General features: G+C 38.1%; 1 protein-coding gene across 1 annotated transcript in view; it reads left to right on the forward strand.

The window, feature by feature from the left end:
* The window catches only part of MAN1A1 (mannosidase alpha class 1A member 1), a 148,403-nt gene that overhangs the window by 58,940 nt on the left and 67,635 nt on the right, over positions 1 to 21,828 (forward strand). Inside the window, exon 4 of the mRNA XM_082048563.1 lies at positions 817 to 897. Coding sequence (XP_081904689.1) covers positions 817 to 897 — 81 coding nt within the window. The remainder of the gene's footprint in view (positions 1 to 816; positions 898 to 21,828) is intronic.

Raw genomic sequence — 21,828 nt, forward strand, 5'->3', positions numbered from 1 at the left:
CCTCCTACATAAACTCACATCTGAACATTTAAGCTGGAAAGGTACAAAAACAAGCTGAGTGAGAAAAGCCTGCAAGCCCTTTGGAAGAAAATCCCGCAGCTCCACAATGCATTGATTTAAACTGAATATAGCTATAGTGTATGTCAGCAGCTAGAAAATGGAAAAACAACTCAATAGATGCAAGAACAACCCAGAGCACACAAAAATCAAACAACTTATTTATGTACCCAAAGGTTTAGAAGACTGCTGGGTATCATTTTTCTACAGAAAAACAAAAATGTAAGAAGTAGTATTATGTAAAAAAGTAAAAATTAAGAAACTTAAGTAGATCAGCCTTTCAACTAAATGCCTGCATTTTGACTGAAGCAAGAAAACTCTTGATACGACATTTCTGATCAAGAACTTGTCACGCAGTGTGTGAGAAGAGATAGTGCGAGGTGAGGTCATGTGGGACTTCTCATCCAAGAGCACTTTTTGTATGTGAGTGCTGATTCATCTGCAAGGAAGTACTTAGATATGTGGATTTAGAGTATGCCTTCTGTCCAAGTGGAAGGAATGAGAAGTTAAACGGGATAAGGGTAATGGAGAGGATATTTTGTTAACATGAAGAAGAGAGAAAATACTTTAAAATGCTCTAAAGTTCACCGATGTTGACTTTCCTTACATCTGTGTTTTACCATTTACAGTTGTTGTAGCTTAATACCTGCATGTATATTAAAAAAAAAAAAAAAAAAAAAAAAAAAAAACAAAACAAAAACAAGCAAAAGTGTACAGAAAAGTAGCAGGGAATAAAACTATGTTTGTATATTTCAACAGAACGCTGAAATTTCGGTATTTGAAGTGAATATTCGGTTTGTTGGTGGACTACTTTCAGCTTACTATCTCTCAGGCGAAGAGGTAAGGTATTTCCACATGGTTTATCTGAAATATCATAATCTAGATAAATAGTTAACTTTTAGGTTAGTAATTTTATTTATCAGAATTAAAGTGGTTTAGAACTTTGAAAATGGATTGTATAGCAGAGACCTGTCCAATGGATTTTCTTGCTTCTCCTGCTGTTGCTTTATATAAATCTTAAAGTGTTAAATATTTTTTTTTCCTGAGTTGAAACCATACCCAGACATTGTTACTGGGCTTCGTGCTAGAGTGTATAATTATGGAGTTCCTGTGCCATGGAAGTAGTGGATTTGTTGTATTGTGTACCTGCTTCACAAACTGTTTTGGAGCATATTCTTTAACTCCTTTAAACTATATTTCTGTGGACCTTTCTGAGCCGAATCTTCAACTCACATGGAAAAGACATCTTAAGAGCAAAAAGATAACTGGTAAACCAATACCTGTGAATGTCTTTAAAGCATGAATAGCCCATTAATCTCTATTGTCTGTCATCGTTTCTGGCGAGGATGAAGAAGCAATGTAATCTAAGAGCTTTGACTAATGCAATCATTTGTGTAATATATTTGCAGAAGGCTATGCTAAGTCACAGCTACTGTGATATTTTAAATTTTTAGCTAGGCACTTTGAAAGTATTTAATCTTACTCATTTAAATTCTTATTTCTGTCTCTGGATTATACTAGTATTTTATTGTAGTCTTAATGTAAGTTAATACTCTTTAACTGTAAGTTGAATTTATCATTGGATTTCTTTAAATCCAAAGCAAATACTGGTGGAAACCCCACAAACCCATGAAGATGTATAATTTTCTTTCATATGGAAATTTCCCAAATACTGTGGAAAGCTCTGTTTTCAACCTGTCACTTTAAATTAAATTCTATGGTGTGCGTGTTGGTTTTTGTTAAAATTTATCATCATGTTAAAGCTGTCTTAGTAAGTACTGTTGCGTCATTAGCCTGACAAAGCAATTATAAGGAGACAATATTCCTCTGACATTTTTACATTTTAAGTAGACTTACCTGTTTATTTACTGTGGTCCTGTCCTGAGTGTAGGTGGCATTGAAAAGACTGTAATGTTTTAAAATATACAGTTTTTAATATTTTAACTGCCTTATAATTTTCTGGAAAAAAATGCACTTATACCCATTTCAAATTCGCACTTAACAGTAATGAAAAAGATTGAGAGGTGCTTGGTTGCTGGCTTCTTGATCTTTACTAAATATTGTTTTACTTAGCATTTAATCTCTGACTCTTGAAGGAAATCGCTTGTCCTCCTACAGTAACTCAGCAACCAGAAATAAGCATGTCTAAGGGTGTCTAGAATTGAAAGCTCTTCCTTCTGCGATTAAATAGTTGTATCTTTCACTGCAGATCTGCTTCTTGCAAACAGGAGTGAACTTTTCCAGTATAACCTATTGCTGCATTTTAATTAACTGGTTCTGACAGAAGCAGAGGATGCTTCTTGGCAGACAGCGAGCTGGTAGAGGACTGCACATGAGCCATAACATCAAGCGGCAGTTGTCTGCCAAGAAATGCTTGAACCATTTGTCATCAGTGCTATTGGTTTCATATATACGTGGATGGTTTATATCTTGTGTCTGTTAATGTGTGGTCTCTCTTGCTCCTAAACATGTAGTCATTCCTCCTCAACCACTTCTTCATCTTGAGAGAGGAAGTTTTACCACCATCCCCTGGACTAGATTGGTAGCAACACTGGTGTTTAAGTAAAACTCTATTGTACAAATGGAATGAGGAAACATTTAAATGGTATTTCACGCAGTATATAATTAAGTGGAACTCATTGCTGTGGAATGTTGGTGATACTGGATGCTAATGTCCATTCTAAAAATGAATGGACTCATTACCGAAAGTAAAATGGGCTCCTCAACTCAAAGATGATGTGTATGATTAAGAAGGGTCTTGACTTCTTGCAGGCTGGAGAAGACACCATCCATGCTATTTGATAGACCTCTGCTGTCTGAGAGAGAATGGTATTCCTAAACAGTTGTCCCTAGTGCCTTTGAGAGTGCAAGCCACCGTGCTTCCTTGGGGATCTCTTAAAAATACTCTGCCTTTATGAAATTTGAGGAAACTTCCCAGTTTGTCTCCTAAATTCAAACACTGAAGCAATAGCCAGCCGGAGGGGCGGGATGCAGCCACCCTGAGGATGGAGCATCCTTGCAGCAGCATGAGGTTTCCCACATTGTGTGGGTCTGTCCTTCACCGGTGCTGCTGGCAGGAAAGGACTGAGGGCCCCATAGAAAATATATCTGCCATCATCTTTTAGTCCATTATATTAGGGGGTGTTCCTAAGGAAGTGGAACAACCTGTATGCAGGCTGTTTGGAGGATTAGGCTCTCTCAGTTTAAAAGCTCATTTTATTCTTTATCAGATTAACTATTTAAAAATCTTATGTTAGCTGTGCTCACTTATCAAGATCTTAATTAAAGAAAGCTGTGTTTCAGTTAGAGGAGTGACGAAAATAATTATTGTTTGTACTTCTGAATTACATTTCCATGGTTAATGATCCAAAGCTGCAAGATATTGTATGTTCCATAATCATTTGTAAGTCTTAACTAATCATGATTAAAGAATGTCCTATCTTACTAAGTACTTCCTAAAACATCCTGCTTACATTCATTTAGATAAAGGCACCAATGTGAATAATTTTTAAAATGAACAAATTGAATACTTTGCCTCTTGATAACTGTGTGGTGCTTACTTGCAATTAGAGCTATGAGATGCATTATGCTAAACGTCCTGGAATTTCTGCCTTACTAGAATTAAAAAGAGATGTCTATAAGTGCTGGAACAGTGTCACACACTTTAAGTCACATTTTTTTCGTATGTTATGATTGCTATTTAAACCTAAACTAGAAATAATTCTGGTCAAATATCAACTTCATTTGTAAAATAGCTACAAATACCATACAACTTGATTTCAAGGTAATTTTGAAGGACTGCACCTTTTTGTTTGAAGTCCCTCACAGTAATATTACATGTGAATGTTTCCTTGGTATTTTTCCATGAGTCAGTGGCTACGATGCATTATCAAAAATAAACCTGGTTTCTTTAAAGCTGTGCTAGTATTGACTTTTTTTTTTTTCCCCTGTATTTGTATGAAAGCATCTGGCAAGCCTGTAATATGGTAAGTTTAACCCATAGGAACAGGACAGATTTATTTACAAGCTTTCTTGGATCATTTTGTTTAAATTAAACCTGAATTAATTAGTAGACATGTGATTACTTTTCTAAGCAACTTGATACATGATGTTTTTTGGTTTTGTACAGGAAAAAAACATGTCTAGTAAGGGAGAGACTAGTTTTACAAATGCTTTGCGGTACTTAGGAGTCTGATGTAAGATTCTGGTATACCAAGGGTCGGGAGTATTGCGTGGAACAAATGCCCCATTCACAGGCCCAGATGATTTTGTTTTTTTTCCTCTTACTTAAGGCACACTTCCAAATGTAGTCGTAGAAGGAGATAATGTGTTAACTTTTGGAGGAGGACAACACTGTGTCCTCTAGCAACAGCTAAGACCTTTCTTGGAATTCATGGATATAACGAACATTATTTCTGAGCACTGTCATCTGCACTGTTGGGAGTAACAGTGATCCTGGTGCTGAAAGTCATAGTAAATGTGTGGTGCTGCTTTTAAAGAATACACAAGCCTAAAGACTGATCTGACTAGCCCTTCTGGTTTACTGACAGCTGTTTCTTATAGGTACTGCTAAAGGTGTTTAATTAGGGAACTGGTTTACATGAAAGTTGGTTCCACAGTCTAGGAATACATTAAATAGGCTGTTTGTATGAGTAGCAAAGAAGTAAATACAAGATGCTCTGAAGTGAATAAGGAACATGTGAGTTTCAGATCCAGCTGGTAAGTTCCCAGATTCCTTTGAAGCTTTTCCCTGTTTTGAATGGGATGAGTAACTTTCTTCCCCAGAGCTATAATATTTTCAGGAGCTGTTCTTCCTGCATAATATAACCTTCTATTTTCTAGGATTTGAGATAGTTGTCTTCACCAGACGAAGACAAAATTGAAAAAGTTGATGATGATGTTCATATTGCCATTTCTCTCCATGGCGTGAGGCAGAAATGTGACTATTTTTTTTACACTCTAGCAGTGAGAAGGAAAACAAATCTATCCCTCACAGGATAAAGAGATTAAAAAAAAAAACAAAAAACAAACCACACACACACAACCAAAAATAAAAAAAAACCCCAAACAAAAAAAACCCAACAAACTGTTCTTCATGATGATAAATGCTGGAGTTTCTGAGTTTCATCTATTACTCTCTACCAACTGTTAATTAGAAGGGAAAAAAGAAAAAAAAAAAAAAAGGGAAATAAAAGTGATGACATATCACGTGATTAGTCTATATTTGCATTTAGAATAGGAGTTACAGTACCACTGTTCAACCTCACTTGATGATTTTGGCCTCCTGTCTGACTTCAGACCAAATCATTGCCCACTTAAAACAACCATCCATCAGTGGTGGTAGTGCTGTCTTACTAATGAGGAGCAGATGTGAAATAATGATACAGATGCTATTGATTTAGAGCTGTTTTTTCCAGGCTGACCACAAAACATTGCTGACTTCATCTAGTGCAAAGACATTCTCCAGAATTTAGCCGAAGCTATTTTTATCTGTCTCCCCTCTCTTGTAGAGGTCTCCCTCCATAGAGCATATTTAAATTCCATAAATCAAAACCATATAATGCATCATTTAGCAATCTTGAATAGGAGGAGGATGAAGTTTGTCACCTATACAAAGGTATTGGCCTGTTTCTGCAAATCAGGAGTGTGAGCTCCAGTATAGATGCCTTGGGGATCTTATCTCACCATTGTGATAATTGACCGTGTGTTTTATCTCCCGCTTCCTTTCACTTAACTTGACAGTAATTAACAAGAGGACTTTTCCTTTTATGTCTTGGAAGCTTGATCTCTAATGCTGTTTGAAACTCCAGGCATACTGTATCAGCTTGATCACTTCTATGTGAATGCCACTTAACTCCTCCTTGAGCATCTCCACGGACTGTAGAATTCTGTGTTTGGTAGAAACTAGCAGATTACAATTGCCTGTAGTTTTCTGCAGCTCTGTTTTCAGATTTGGGTCCTATTTGCCACCTACCATCCATCTGCTGCCACTTTAAGTGATACATCAGTACTTCAGTGGTGTCATGTTTTAGTTCCTTTAGAGCTCTGAAATGATCTTGATGATTTGTTTCATTTTTATCAGACATTACCCATTTTTGTATTCCTTAATTTGTCTTAGTACACATTTACTTTACCTTCTTTACAGTCGTACCAAAAGAAGATAGAAGTCATCTGAGCTTTTTGATTTGACAGTCTTAGAACTCTGAACTTCATTTTTTATCCTTCAAGTCACCTCCAAGCATTTTACCCATGTGGGTCTTTCTTTCTAAGCTTGTTTCAGCTGGTCTTCTTGATTCTCTTTCCAAACTTAAACATTATCAAAGTGAACCTTTTGTTTATGACAGCATGTTGAACTGGAGCATGTGGCCCCTGTTAGACAGTAATATGTCAAGCTAAGTCAAGAGCTACTTTTTCTCTTATAGACTGAGTTTCTGCAAGAAACTGTCATTATAGTGTATAAAAGCACAGTTTATATCTACTCTGATGTAGTACTTAACAACCTGCTCAGGGACAGAGAAGGGTTGAAAATCTCCTCTGTTTCCCACAATCAGAGTCTGTAATCTCCATTAGTATTTCAGTCTCTTCACCACCTGTAATAGATCTAATGTTGTTCTCTTTCTATGCTAGCTGCATCAAAATATACTACCGAATCCCTATGGATTCCCATTCTGGAGATAACCTTGACTCCTGAGATTTTTGTTGATGAAGACTCTTCCTCTGCTGTTCCAAGCAGGCTGCCCTTCAGTCTTCTGTTTCTGTCCCTTAAGTTGCTGCAGTACAATTACACTGTCACTGTTGATGAAACCCATCTCTCTTCAATAGGTTCCCTGTACTCCAAAAGCTTCCTTGTTCCTAATGCTCCTGTCCCCTTTCTCCCGATGCTACGTGCTCAGCTGCTCTGCAACTCTGCCTCTCAAGCTGGCCCCATACCTAATACTGTGGAAACTTCAAAGAATAGTAACAGAGATGCTGATTTCCAGCCTTGCACTTATTTCAAATTTTGCTTATTGTTTTTCCTTCTCTTCCCTCTCTGCTTTGGAGTTACTGATACCATGTATACATACGTAGCTCTAAGTACGTGAAGCCCTGTGGAGCCTCTACCACCTCTACACCAGGCACACAATCACCTGCCATCAACAGCAATTTTTGTGCCTCATAATAGAGTCCCTCAGGCTACTCTACTAAGGTAAAGTGAAAATAGTGGTAATTTACATTCATTCAGTGAATTGCAACCTGCTGGAGTTCAGCAGTTTCTCTTTCAGATGCCTGTCATCATGGTGAATATCTACAGCAGGGGGACAGAGCAGCTATGGTGATGGTCTGCTGTAGCTGCTATAACTAAGCCTACTATGAAACTGGGAGCCAGAGCCCTGATTTTGCTCTGAGAAATATGAGCTTAGAATGCTGACCTGTATGCAACCACATTCTTCACTTTTAGTGGTTTTCCTTTTGCATAACTGAAAGGAGTTTGTTTGGGGAGTTTCTTCAAAACAACAACAACAACAAAAAAATTGGTTTGCCCCATGGCAAGCTTACTTGACCGTTTTTTTTTTTGCATTTGTGCATTGACGTTAGAAATAACTAAATCAAAATGCTTTATTGCTCACTACATTAATTTTAACAAAAATCCCTGCTCACCTCCAGCCTACTGTAGTCTGATGCTGAAGCTGGTAAACTGTTAGAAAGGAGAATTGATGATAATGAGAGCTAAGTAATATCTGATTGTGATTGTAACAGCTGGTGTCTTTGACATGAGCTCATGAGCTATATTATTAAGCAGAATTCGTGCAGCTGAGAGGGAACTGGTTTGTTTGTTCTGAGGATTTGGCTCTCAACCAGCTCCTACAGCTTCACTTGATTGTGGTTCTACAAAACAGTTGGAGAAGGCATGCCTACCAGAAATACTAGTGTGGGTGCTTTCCTTTTCAGCAGTGGCTCTAGATATACCTGAAAGCAGAATTCTTTGCATGTAGGTTAATATACCATACAGAAGAAATTATATGCTATTAACAGTCTGCACAGAGTCACCATGCACCTGCGAAGGAATTCAGTCTCCAAGACACTTATCTCATTTATTTCAGTATTCAGTTCTATCATTTAGCAGCACCAAATGCAATTGCGATAATAAAGCAGAATAAAAAGGGAGTAGAAACATATTGCCCAAAGAGTTAGTAGAAAATGTACAATATATGGTTAAATATGTGGTTCTGTGGAGCCATTTGCAAGCAGTGTTGAGATTGTTGCAAATATACTATCCATATCTAAAGAATAATTCTTACATATAATTTCACAGCCAAGAATTTCACTTACTTCTACAAATGAAAGCAACATAAAAATATCTCAGTGCTGACAGTAGGAATAGATCAGCATTAATTTACCCTCCTTTAAATCTAGGCTATATAAAATATTTGGGAAGGTATATTCTCTCTGTGAATATGACATAAAAGCTCAATTAGTTGATAACTAATAAATGTTACTGAATCATCATGTTGAATTTTTTTCACAAAAAAGTACAGGTAAAAACTGTGTGTACCTGCATTTTACTCTCAGCATGGAATAATGCTTCATTTTTTTGTCTAAACATTTCACAACATTTAGCTAGTTTTTTTTAAGATTCCAATCTGTTCTGTCTCCATAGACTGAGTCTGATCCAGAGGTTACTTTTCATTAAGTAGATGATAACATCCTCTCCTTATTAGCTTAGAAAAGATAAGTCATAAACCATCCAGTAGAAGTTTCCTGTGTTTTTAATTTTGTTGGCAACTACTAAGGTTCCCAAATCTGACTTCAGCAGAGAATCCTTTTACTTTTGTATATTTTTGCAAAAATTTAAATTATTTCTGCTAAAAAATATGTAAGTATTAATTAATTCAAAGTATTTTAAGTACAGATCAAGTGAATAGAAATTCATAATGAAGTTGGGAAAGTTCCTCATTCAGTTTGCTGTCTGAAGGATCACATTAGAGATTTGTTACAAAGCACCATTTTGTGCCACGTACAAGTCCTGCTGCTTCAAGCTAACTGAAAATCATTGCAAAAATTGAATGCCTGAAATCAGAAGGAGACATCATTGCTATTCTTGCATGCCCTTCACGCCTCCAGCAATAGGTACAGATAATGGCATCTTTGCTGCAGAAGCAGCAGATATCCTTTTAGTCTGCTTTGGATTTAGCAATACATCTTGCTCAGCAGATCAAATTTGAAACAGATATAAACTAGGTTTACTGGCTTTAAGTTAGTATGAACTCTTGGGGTCAATATATGGGGAGTGCTAATTGGCCTGTGTATTTTTTTTGGCAGGATCTATTGTTTGTGCTTTTCCAACAACAGAAATCTGAAAGATTTGAAAGGAAAGACAAGGAGGGAGCTTTTTACCAGGTCCTTTGAAAGAGGCGGGAATCCACATGCTATTTGTGTGCCATTTGTTTGTAAAAATGCAACAGTTGAATAATGTTGATAAATGTTGTGGTTGATAAATGAGTGCAGTTCCTGCCTCTCCTCTGCCAAAAGCTTCCCTCTGCCATATGCAGACTGGATTTGCACCTGATGTGCAAATGATTGAGAAGGAATTTGGAAAAGATGTTTGCATGAAAAAACCTGTGCCACTTCCAGCCCAACAGATGCCAAGGGGAATTTGGGTTTTTGGCAGGTGATTGCTCCTAAACAGAGCTGTCATGAAGCATTTGAAAGACAAATCCTTGGTTTTCCTCAAGTCAGTGAGTATAAGTGCTGTGTTGCATAGGGCTAAGCACATAGAAATGGGAAAACTGCAAAATTTTCTTAAGCTAAAGACTGAGAAGAGGATGAACAAAATCACTTGAAGATTTGAAGGTGAAAAATAGGAGTGATACATAGTGCCAGTCATTTATATAAATCTTATTTGCTTTCCCCAACGAAAGTTAGTTTAGGGTGTATTTCAACATCAGGTTCAGTTTCCTAGCTGTTTACATTGCAAGTCTTTTGTCAACAGGTATTATACTTTTGTATTCCCACAGGTGTTATCTGGTCAGCTATCTTACTGTTTAACTTTCCAGTAAAGCGTAAGATGTAAGAGAGGTCAGAAAGTGGTAGGGTATTCTGACGAATTTGGATTTTGCTTGATGTGTTCACTTCTGATATTCTGCACTGAAACACCTTTGGTTGCTTATGTTAACCTGCCTGACCTTGATATTTCCTTCGAATAGTAGCTAATTTAGACAGTACAGTATGAAGTGATTCTTGTCATTCAGCTACATGAAGGCTCAAACCTTTATTTTAACATCCAAAAAACCCAACCGTATGTAAAACTGACAAAACTCCAGAGCAAACAAGGAAGATGGTTCCAGCAGCAGTGTTACTGGAGTGGAGTCAACCTTGAATTAACAAAAAGCAATCTTCCTTCTGGCATCAAGGGCCAGTTCCGTAGTTTCTTACAATTCAGATGCACTGAACTACCAGAAGGGCTCTGTGACTACCTAATCTGAAGAACTAGATGTGTCTGGTTTGTTTCTTTTCTTCAGCCTTTAGGCAGTCATCTGCTTTTGCAGTCTAAGCAAAATAACCACACTAGTTGTTTTTGGAAGCTGGTTCAGTGCAGTTTAGTGATTTAAAGTCGTGTTGTCCCTTGAGGGGCAAGTTGTCCTTAATTTTTGCAAGCATGACTAGATAATTTTACAGTCCAGTAGATTCTCAGGATCATCATGTGAAAAGGATATGCTGTGAAATTCATTCTCTTCCATTTTTCTTTGAAAACTCTTTTTTGTTTTCTTCAAACAAACAGCTGCAGAACAAAGTCAGCAGCTCACAATGCCATTTCTTAAAGGATGCTATTTTTCCCAACTTGTTCTTAAAAAAAACACTATTCATGGTATACAGACAATTTCAATCTTTTTCCTTTTATCATGCAAAACCAGTGAATAACTCAAACCTTCTCATCAGCATTTGCTACTTGTAGGGTATCTCTTATAAATATCATTCAGTCTCTGCTCAGTCCTTTCTCTCCAGAGTTGCGTTTATTTTCATTTACATTCTAGAGGGAAGAACAAATAATCTTCCTGATTCCTGTCAAGCTCAGTAGCTGCTGAGATTCTCTGGGCAAACATTGCCACACTGGTGCAGGAGACTATGGGGATGTCAGCATGTCTGGGCAGACATACTCAGATGTTAAATGCCACCAGCCTTTCTGATTTGCTTGAAGGTTGTGTGTTAATATGCTTATTAACTGACCCTAGGCCAAAAGTAAAGGTTTACTGAGATAGCGAGGAACTCCTCTTGGCTTAACCAGTTTTTTATTGATGAACTATGACAGTTGGCAATAGAAGTCATCAGTGGAGCTGGTGCTAAGATGCCCCTTTTCTAAATCATACTTTTAAGACTTTTTTAGATCTATTTCCAACTTGAAATTACAGTTAAGGTACTGTGATGTTTTGATTTACATACTATCAAATATAAAAATAATATAGTGAAACCTATGAAGTATTCTCTCTAGGAATGGCTGTGTGAAGTGTTCAGCCAAACAGTAAAATAAAACACTAAAGCCATCTCGTGAGTTTTGATAAAAACCAAGAGATTTTTTATGACTGTCATGTCTTTTTTTCTTTCTTTCTTTCTTCAAGAGGGGGGATGGAAAGCAATATAATGATACCTATATATGCTAATATGCATACCTGAAATCTTTTTTAATACTTCTAACCATTATTTTCTCCAAATATACACTGCATTAAAAAATGATGTTAATCTTCAGAGGTAACATCTTATGTCTATTTATCTATAGGGGTGATTTTGAAGTTTAACTGCGGGGAATTCAGAGAAGCAATTGAATTGCTCATGAATTTATGACTTGCTGGCAGCACTGCTTTTCAGAGCACTTGTTTCTGACTCTTAAGAATTGGAAATGTCTGCTTGCCTCCTTATATTTTAGTCACTTCAGTTTTATGGCTTGTCCAGTAAGAGAAATAGTCTTACAGTAAACAGAAAGGAATTGAATCAGTCTGTCTGATGATTTAACTTACAATATAAAAGCAGCTTCTTAAATCATAGTTCTCTCTTGAAGCCTCCTGTTTGGCTGACATGAAAAGAACTACGAGAGTTCACGTTTCTTATGCTGAACTTAAGGAAAATACAGAAGTACTTCATCTAGGCTTATTTTGCATGTGCCCGTTATTCATCAGACAATTCAGTGACTATTGTCTTTCAGAGAAATCTCAACAATAAGAAAGCACTGAGCTAAGAAACCGTAATCTTCTTTTCCTGCTATACAAAATAAATTTTCTTGTTACATTACTTGTGTAAATAACCAGTTGGATGCTGTGTCAGAGGTCTTGTGGAGGAAGGAACCTGCAGAAGTGTGCTAAATTTGATCGTGCTCCTCTCCCCTGAAAAATGACTTCATAGAAATCATCACCAATGCAACTGCTAGTGTTACAAAACTCACCTTGTCATGGAGTCAAGCTAAGGTGTTTGCATAGTTGCAAATCCAAGCTGAATTTTCCCAAATGGCACCTCTTGATCCCATTGTTTTTAATGGAATTTACAAAAACAAATGAAATAAGTCCTTTCTATGATGTTAGTGGTTGTGACAGTTATTAACATTTACTTGTAATCTGAGACACCACTGAAGCATTAGGGCAGGAATGGATAAAACTCTGGTTTCCTTTTCCATATATATAAAAGTGAAACAGAAGTAGTCTGTAGCTGCTGGTAGCAGAGAAAGATTGATGAGAGAATTTTATGATCAAATGGCTTGTTCCTAAGTGATCCATGCTGTAAATCTAACAGAGGGACAGTTGGTACTGTCTTTGTACTTGTGATAGTTTTATTTTTTTAAGATATTTATGATTTTTCCAGTATCTGAGATCCCAAAATAAGGAAATTTCTGTTGGCTTCAATCCTAGAATAATGATTAAAATAAGTGCTTTACTGCTTAAACATGGGACAGCCTTAAAACACAACATTACTTTTCAGCAAATACTCATTATATTTGATATACATTTAAAGAACAGAAGAAACACTCTGAAAGAGTAGTTTTTAATTTATTCCTCTTGTATCGATGAACACATCAAATTAACGGTCAGTGGAATTGCCTGTGTGTGAAGAGGAAGAGAGGATCTCTGGTAAAGAACATTAAAGTAAACTTCAATGCAGATGATACCCCTTAAACTTTTTCTGTTTAATGAAGACTATGTAAAGCCTGGAACTCTGTAATCATGTGCCCAACATCATGACTTATTTTTAAAACTTCAGTATTAAAACTTGTCCATTTGGATTCTCATCCTGCTCTGTTCCTTGCCATAATCCTTTTGTCACCTGCATTGCATGTAATTCACTAGTTATTAGTTGTTCTTTTTTTTTATTATTAGTTTACTGCTTGCTTTGTTCTGAAGCAAACCACCGCTGCTTTAGAAGAGGAGACTGTTGTTGATAAATAGTTTGTTCCAGCATCTACTGAAGCTGTAGGACAAAAGTCACTTAGGACTACACTATGATACCATCCTTTACATGCCCAAATGCTGAGGGTGACTGAGCACTGGCACAGGCTGCCCAGAGAGATCAGGGAGTCTCCATCCTTAAAAATATTCAGAAGCCATCTGGATATGGTTCTGGGCAACTGGCTCTAAGTGGCCCTGCTGGAGCAGGTGGGTTGGACCAGATGAGTTCCTTCCACAGGTCCCTTCCAGCCTCAACTGTTCTCTGACTCTGTGAACTTGCAGTCAGAGCTTCATGAAAACACAGCCTCTTGGCTGTCTGGAGCACTTTGCATGCAGACCCACAACAATTGCTTTACAATAACAGGTGTAACTGTTTCCAAGAGGAACAAACCCTGAGTTGGCTGAAAAAGACCTACTCTGTCCTACCTGGTGGGAGAACATTGTCAGCATAAATTTTAACCATTTGAGGACTGTCCTCTGAGGGTCATAAATACCTGATTTAAAATACCTGTGATGGTGTCAGATGGAGACTATGTGGTGATTGAGGAAGACCATCTTTTTGAGGGGGACAAGAACAAAAATACAGATTAGGTATTTCCCATTGGCTTGGTGAGCTGACCAAGTTTGCTCTGCAGGTACCCATTTGGTCCATTCAAGGAAGATGGCAGGATGTGAGAGATCCTGAGCCATGGAACTTTTTGTCCAAGGACCGTTTTGATTCCAACTGTTGAGAGTTGTTTCATTAAGCTATTATTCTGATGTCGGAGTAAAATATTGAAATGAATAAATGAAATTAGAATAAAAATTAGAAGAACAATTGAAGTAGGCATTCTTGGTATCCTGTTCCTGTTTTTATACTTGTATATTTGATAAGCATCTTTTAAAACTCACTCCATTAACAGCTGGAACAATCTTACAAGTATCATGTAACACTGGCTGAAACAAACGGCTCTCCATTTGCTGTTAATGTTAAAAAAGCAAACAGAACATCCTTTACCTACACAGAATGATTTTAACCTTTTCTGTGCCTGCCACTGTGGTCTAGGACTGTACTTTCGAGTGAAGGCACCACTCTGATGTACTTAATGGTATTGGAATTAAAAGATACAGCTGAATTTACAAGGCCAGGAATGAATCTTCTGTTAGCACTTTATACTACATTAAGGATGTACTTATTGATTCACCATGCAAAGTTTATTAGCGTCCTCCACCCCATCCCCTCCTTTTACACAGATGGTGTTGCAAATCACCTCTCCATGGTCATCTGCTTGAAAGGAGAGTTTCATATGCAAAACACTATTCTTTGTGTAGATATGATAGCTTGCAAGATGTAAAATGAGGCAGCTATTTAAATTTGTTGTTACAGCACTTGGACTGCGTACACAAGATTAAATAAAAAGAAAATTAGGAAGCAGATGCTTGTGGCTTAACAGAGGAACTGTGCTAAAAGATACTCTTCATTACCGGTGGATATGAGTAATTTTACTAAGGCAGCTGTTTCCTTAATCAGGAAAAACACAAACCTCTAAGATGACATACAGATGTTTTCTGTATTGCTTCACAATGTAATGAGTTTCCATTGTATATACCATATTTAAAATTCCATTTGTATTTACGTACATCCAATAGATTTTCAAATACATGTGTCATCTTCCTTTACTGTAGAAGACCTGAGCACTAAATACATGACCTGTTTTGTGCTCTTGACATCCTTGTCTGGTGTTAGTCTACAAGTTGCCTCTAGGGCTGACAGTGTCTCGCAACAGCATCCAAGTGTTTGAATATCAAACTTCTGCAGGTCTGAGGTTTGTTGGTTTTTGGTTTGGTTTGTTTTTTTTTGTTGGGGGTGGAGGGGTTGTGGGAAGGAGGTTTTCAAGTGATGGTAGTGTCTGTTCATCTTTCAGTTGTATGGTGCCTCTTATAGCACTGCCTGTTGTTCAGAGCAGGACATATCATAGTGGGTTAATATCCTGTTCCAGTTATGTGGATAACAGGTGAAAACAGGTATTTAAAACTTCCACTAGCTCTTCTATTATGGGCTGCTGACTTTTTTAATGCCTGCTAGCTTGCTATCTGCCCTTGCTAGAAACACGTGCTTCATTTGACTGGAGACCTGGTACTCCAGGCTTTCTGTTGCTGACAGGACACAAGACTGGCATCCCAAATCTTTGACAGTGATTTAGTGACACCAAGCTGTTTCATAATTTATTTGCTTAGGGTGGTGTGGGATTTTAGAATCTCTAAGATTTGAGCACAGTTTTTGTAGCTGTGACACTTGTTACCTGGGGTCTGGGTCTCAGGTGCCAGCTGCCAGCGTGCAGTTGATCTGCACATATGCAGCAAATCCAACTCATTACTCATTGTGCATGCTATGTATCGCTCCTCTTGAACAATTAAGGCTGCTCTGAGTTTGGGGAGAGGAATTCTCAAAAGCTTTTTTTCATAACAAATTTCTTTTATTACAGGTGATTGTTAAAGTTTGTTTACTACATTAATGACCAACTTTTCTTGAATTATCATGACAGAGATATTATTAAATGGTCAGTTCATGGGCTTTCCAGGTACTAATGGATTGTAGATAAGCTTCTAATTTTAGAAGGACACATACGCTTTTAAAAAACTAATGCTTTCTTGACATTAGTAGATAAATTAGCAGCTACTTTTGTGGTCTAAAGGTTCTTCATGTTAAACAGTTCTTGGAGTTTATGTCTATGTGAGCAATTTTAAAATACACATGAATAGCACAAGAGGAAATAACTAAATATAACTGGAACAAACTCTTCCTTTATGATTTTTCAGTTCTGCAGTTAGTTAGCAATTTCTTCCTTCACTCCAATTTTAAAGTGCAAGTCAGGTGTGTATGTTAATGTTTCTTTGTTTCATGTCTCTCCTTCTTTCTGCTAGTTTGTACCATTCATTACAGGCCATCCTAAAATAAGATTTTGAAACACAATGGATCTAGTTAGAAATTCTTTAGTTAAAAAGCAACTGAAGTAATTACCTGAGTTAGCTACTGCTGATAACTTGAGGGGGTTTGTGCTTGTTGCTATGTACGTTTGGATTAAATCTGGAAATCTCTCACTAATCCAGTTACTTCCATTTGATTAAGTTCTGTACGGTCTTTTCTACAGGGAGGGACTCTTGATGGTACTATGTGACTTCTTTAGTACAACAATCAACTAGAAAAGAAAATTAATTTTCTTCCCATCAGTGAAACAAAAAAAGGCTAATTGGATGAACGAAGGGTTTGGGTTTGTTTTTTTCAGAAATGTAATCTAATTTTTATAATAAGCATCTTTTGAAAGTGGATTTGCTTCTACAAGCTGGTCACCAACATTCTGGAGTATTCTGGGTCTAAAAGCTTACCTATTTTTCATGTTGTGAAAAAGACACCTGCTGCTCTAGCAGTTTGCAGGTGAGATAGAGTTGTTGCTCTCAGATACCACCAGCTGCCTGCATCTCTCCAGTGAGGTTATTTGCATACTTCTACAATCATGGTTTTCAAAAGCTGCTGAAAACTTCTGTGCACCTTCTTGAATCACCACATCGTCTTGGGTGCCAAGAACTTTCGCAATGTTTGAGCTCTCTGGTGCCCGCAGCTCTCACAGATGTGTCATATACAAGCTTTTGAATTCTTGTACTGAAGAGCTCATTATAAATAATACCCTGTGGCTGTTTCAGTCTTAGATTGGAATAGAAAGACCCTTTTACTACAGGACCTGTATTTTCCAGGCCCTCTCCACTGAAAAAAATTTGTCTTTTAACATGTTACGTGCCCAGCACTGTATGACAGTAGATGCTAAGCAGGATTGTGGGGATGGCTACAGGTTGTCGTTATTTTTGAATGTAATGTTTCTCCTGCTTTATACAGCTGTTTATATGTGTGAGGGAGAGATTTGTATGAAAACTAGTGCTGCTTTGAGAATTAGTGAGAGAGCACCTGAGATTATTTACCAAAGGTTTTTTTTAAAAAATTTGTCCTTTTCCTGGCATTTCTGACATCTCCTAAACCCAAGATGCCCCTTGGCTGTGCTGCGTAACAGCTGAACTTGTGCTCCCTCTGCCGGCATCCTGCTGGGATGGAAACCCCACCAGTTGCGGTTTGCTCATCTCCGGGGAGGAGGGGCCTCGTTTCAGTTCTCAGTAAAATAAAATGCTGCTCTGCCCAGTCAAAATTCTCGTGTTGAAGGTGTGACAAACCGTTCTTTGTAAAGGAGCTAAAGCACGGATTTTTTCCTTCACTGTGCTTTTACAGAAACGGTGCTGAATTACATTCCCAGCTCATGGTCAGCTATTCTCTGCCTCGGCAGACCATGCCTGGGATGCCCCTGACGCGGGGTTGGGCTGGGGCAGCACCGGCACTGTGGGAGGTTTAGGGCAACTACATTTATACAGTCCTTAAATTTCATTCGGCCTTTTGAAGGCAACCACGAGGGTGATGTGGAGCCCGGTGAAAATGAGTTTGACACTCCAGTTTTAGGGTGTTTAACACGGAAGCATCCCCTGGCCTCTGTAGAGCAACTTCCCCCTTGCAGCCAAGCCTCTGAGCTCCAGGGTGGTGTAGCCCCAGGAGGGCCATGCTCCCTCCATTCAGCCATCAGTGACCCTCTGATCTGGGGGGCTGGGTAAGCTTACTAGCTCTGGGCAACATAGTACAGATGGGGAAAGGTGCTTTGAGTCTGATGCTATGCTTGCAAACCAGAAAGCCCTCCTAAATGTCAGAGTTCTGATAAGCATGATGCTGACTCTGGAGCAGTCGTGTTGATTAGCTCTGGCTTGTCTTTGACCAGTGTAGGTGTAGCCTTGAGTGGTGCTGTTCATTTTTAGTGCTCTGTCCTCTTCTGTATCCTGGTAGGAAGACATGAGGTTGAGTACAGCCCTTGGCTGGAGATGAGCTCATGCATTGGTGTTGAATTTTTCGTGTGCTTCTCTGAGGTCCAGCAGGACCGCGGCTGGCCCAGAGCAGCAAGTTGGTCTTGGACACAGTCTGTTTCCTGGGGAAGTTCTCAAAACACGCTCCTGGCACTTCTGGATCTCGGTGTACAATAATTATTGCTACAGCTGTGAAGGTTCCAAATGAAGTCCATTGGGCTCCTTCTGTTGGTACTGGCTACCACACTGATGTGACTCGTGGCAACACTGATTTCCAGAAGTGTTATAAAATGTCACCTCACCTTGTAGCATATATAATTCAGAACTGTGTTGACTCAGCCAGGAGTGAGGACTGACTGAAATTAAACTAAAAGCATCTGCTAGTGTCAAAGTTACCGTAATTGCAAAACCAGTAATTACTGCTGAATTAATGCCAGCAGCCGGGTAACTTGTCCAGGTGTCATAGACACTGAAAATATGTTATAGAAAATTACTTCAAATAATAAGACACCTAAGTGTCGTATCGCTTGCTTTTGAAGGTGGTGAAAGAATTCAGCTTACCCTGTTTCAGGTATGTCAGGTGGAGTGCCACAACTTTTGTAACATCTTTCATTGTAAAAATAAAACAAATGTGAACAGAGCAAAAATCCGGGATTGTCTTTCAGGGAAGAAGATATTGGAACAAGTTTTTCTAAGAGAGTTCTCTTTTGTTAGCGGATCACTTTAAACCTAAATCAACATTTGTTACACTGAAAGGATTTCTATTCAGTGCTCTGAAGAGCAGTAAAGAGCCTGTCCCTGTTCATTTTTCTGCTCTCGTTTCCTGCTTTTGCACTGAAATATTCATTCCTTACCCTGCTGGGAAGGGCAGTCAGGTACAGGAAAGAAAGCAATAAATCTCACTTAGTGACTTGTCAGTTTCTATTTGTAAATATAAAACAAAAATGAAAAACACTTAATTTGACAGAATTAGAAATGTGGAGAAAATGTCTTTGTCAATAGAGAAAAAATAAAAAATAGGATTGTTTCCACTGGTGTTAAAATTTAACTTCTGGTTTCCCTTGGATGGAGGACGTTTTAAGGCAGAATTCTGGCTGTTCTTTCATTTATTATAATGTGGCATGTTATGCTCTTTTTAAATTATACGTGCCTCATATGCAGTTCTAAGATATTTCTTTGTTCCCTGTGTTTTCTTCCTGATTAGCAACAGCAATTAACTCTGTAATGGGGCAATCTAACATTTTCCAAGGGATTTGTCATTCCAGCTAGAGGAAACATTTTTGTTTATCCAGAGGAGATAACATTCTTGCACTATAATGAAAGCCAGTGCTCACCAAATGACAGCTCTGGTCTGAGCCCTGTGGTTGCATCTTTGCAGACAGATCCTCGTTTCTCTGTTGGAACACTGTTTTCCCTAATGAGATTTGATAATAGATGCAAGAGTCTGCAAACTCTGATTGATTGTGGGATTGGGTCTTCTAACACAAGCAACAGAGTTCTGAATGTATGATCTCTTTTAACAATCTCCTTTAAAAGAAAAATACTTTTTCTCTAAAGCCATTAAAAAAATTACAAAATACACTTTTGATATCTGCATGACACAAGGTTGTATAGCGAATGCAAGTAACTGCTTTAAATTAGATGGTTATTTGAAAAACTTGGTTCATTAAATTCACAACTTTGTTTTCATCCAAAGTTTGTGTCCTAATTCACACCCAAAGCCTCTACATTTGCACCAATGGCACAAAGTAAGCAGAACCAAAAAAAAATCCGTACCCAAACTGCTTTTCTAAGCATGAGTACCTCACTGAATTAGGGTCACATTTGAGAGAAATAAAGAAATTTTTATTAGACAAACAGTTACTGTAGGAAAACTGCTGACTGAAGTACTGTATATGTGAATGTGGTTACTTCCCTTACCTTTTTCAGTAATGGTGCTGGCAGTCCTACTAGAATGAAAGACACAGATTGTAGTTCCTGAGGAAGTGGATGACTCTTGGTTTTGGGAATCATGACCTGCACAGGTACGGTGCTGCGCAAAGGCAGCTTGTGCAGTGGTGGTGTGGTGGGGGAAGCTCCCCAGTCAGTTTGTTCTCTCCTATGAAGACCAAAAATGTATATGTATTTAAAAAATAATTAAGAACATCTAATAGAGAGGGAAAATAATTTTTTGCTCCCTGGCTTGCTATGTGTGCTGCCTTCGGAAGGAACAGACAGAGAGGTGGATTTCTTGTTTACATGTTTCTGCCTACTCAAATGTTGTTGGAAGTATTGCTGGCTTGGGGCAATGGTGACAGGGTTTGGTGTGACGCTTGTGTTTGTATAAGGCACTTGAGATTGGTAACTTAAAGGACAATGAAGGTGCTGCATTGAGCTTAGTTAACTAACAATCAACAGCCTGCTAATGTAAACAGAGATCTTAATAGAAAATGTAGTAACTCTATCTTTTGTATAATCTATTATATGATTATAGTAAGTGTCTAATTGGTTTTAGTGCTAATTTTAATGAGTAGGACTGCAGAGTGTGAAGATGTCTGTGTATTTATTCCATTGAGGAGACTTTCTTACACAAGACCTTCACAAAGAGAGTATCAGTATCATACAAGTTCATTAGAGATCTTACATAAACATTTTAAAAAACACTAATAATACTTTGAGTTTAAAAAGGAGGATTATCTTGAATCCAAAATCTGTCTTCTGGCAAAAAATTAGGTAAGAGAGGAAATGCTTGAGAAAGCATTTAATGTCCTACCTGATCACTTTATAGTGTTACGTACTGGTCATGTATTTCTGACGGGTTTCAATTATAATTTTCTTTCCTGACTCACAATGCTGCACTTACGGTAGTCTTCTTTGTTGTAGTGTAGTATCCAGCCGAGTTAAATGTCAGCGCAATTTTTAGTGGTTTAGTTGCTGTTTAAAAGTAGCCACAATGCTCTCCTCTGAATCTTCAATTTAAAAGAAGGGATTGATTACAGTGTGGCTCACTCATTGCGTCACCTGATAAAGGAACAGCTGATATGGCAGGGAAATAACTCCACAGTCTCTTTTCCTTAAAAGTACACAATCTAGAAGTGATAGAGAGTGGAGGTCTTGGGAGTGGTTTGTAGACTTTTAGCAGGTGAGAATTCAGCCAGGTGTGGGAATGTGGGGTGAAAGGTGGGTGCAGGCGTGGGACCGTGACGGCTTCTGCCAGCTCTGATCCCGTCAGAGTGCCTTGTATAAGTGAGCCTTCATCACTGCTGGCTGAGCATCCATGGGGAGAGGCCAGCAATGGTCCTCAAGCCTCTCAAGATAGCCATTTGATGGGAAATTTTGCTGTGTATATTTTCCTTTATTACATATAATGTTTTCTCATTTTTCTGCTCTGTCATTTCTGCCCTTATTTGGTGTATCTCAATAACAGCTGTCATACTTTTCCTTACCAAAATATGACTTTACTGAGTGACAGTGGGGAGAGATTAGGGCTTGGCAAAAAGTTGAAATTCATGTC

This window comes from Streptopelia decaocto (assembly GCF_964273445.1).
Source record: "Streptopelia decaocto genome assembly, chromosome: 3".
NCBI lineage: Eukaryota > Metazoa > Chordata > Aves > Columbiformes > Columbidae > Streptopelia > Streptopelia decaocto.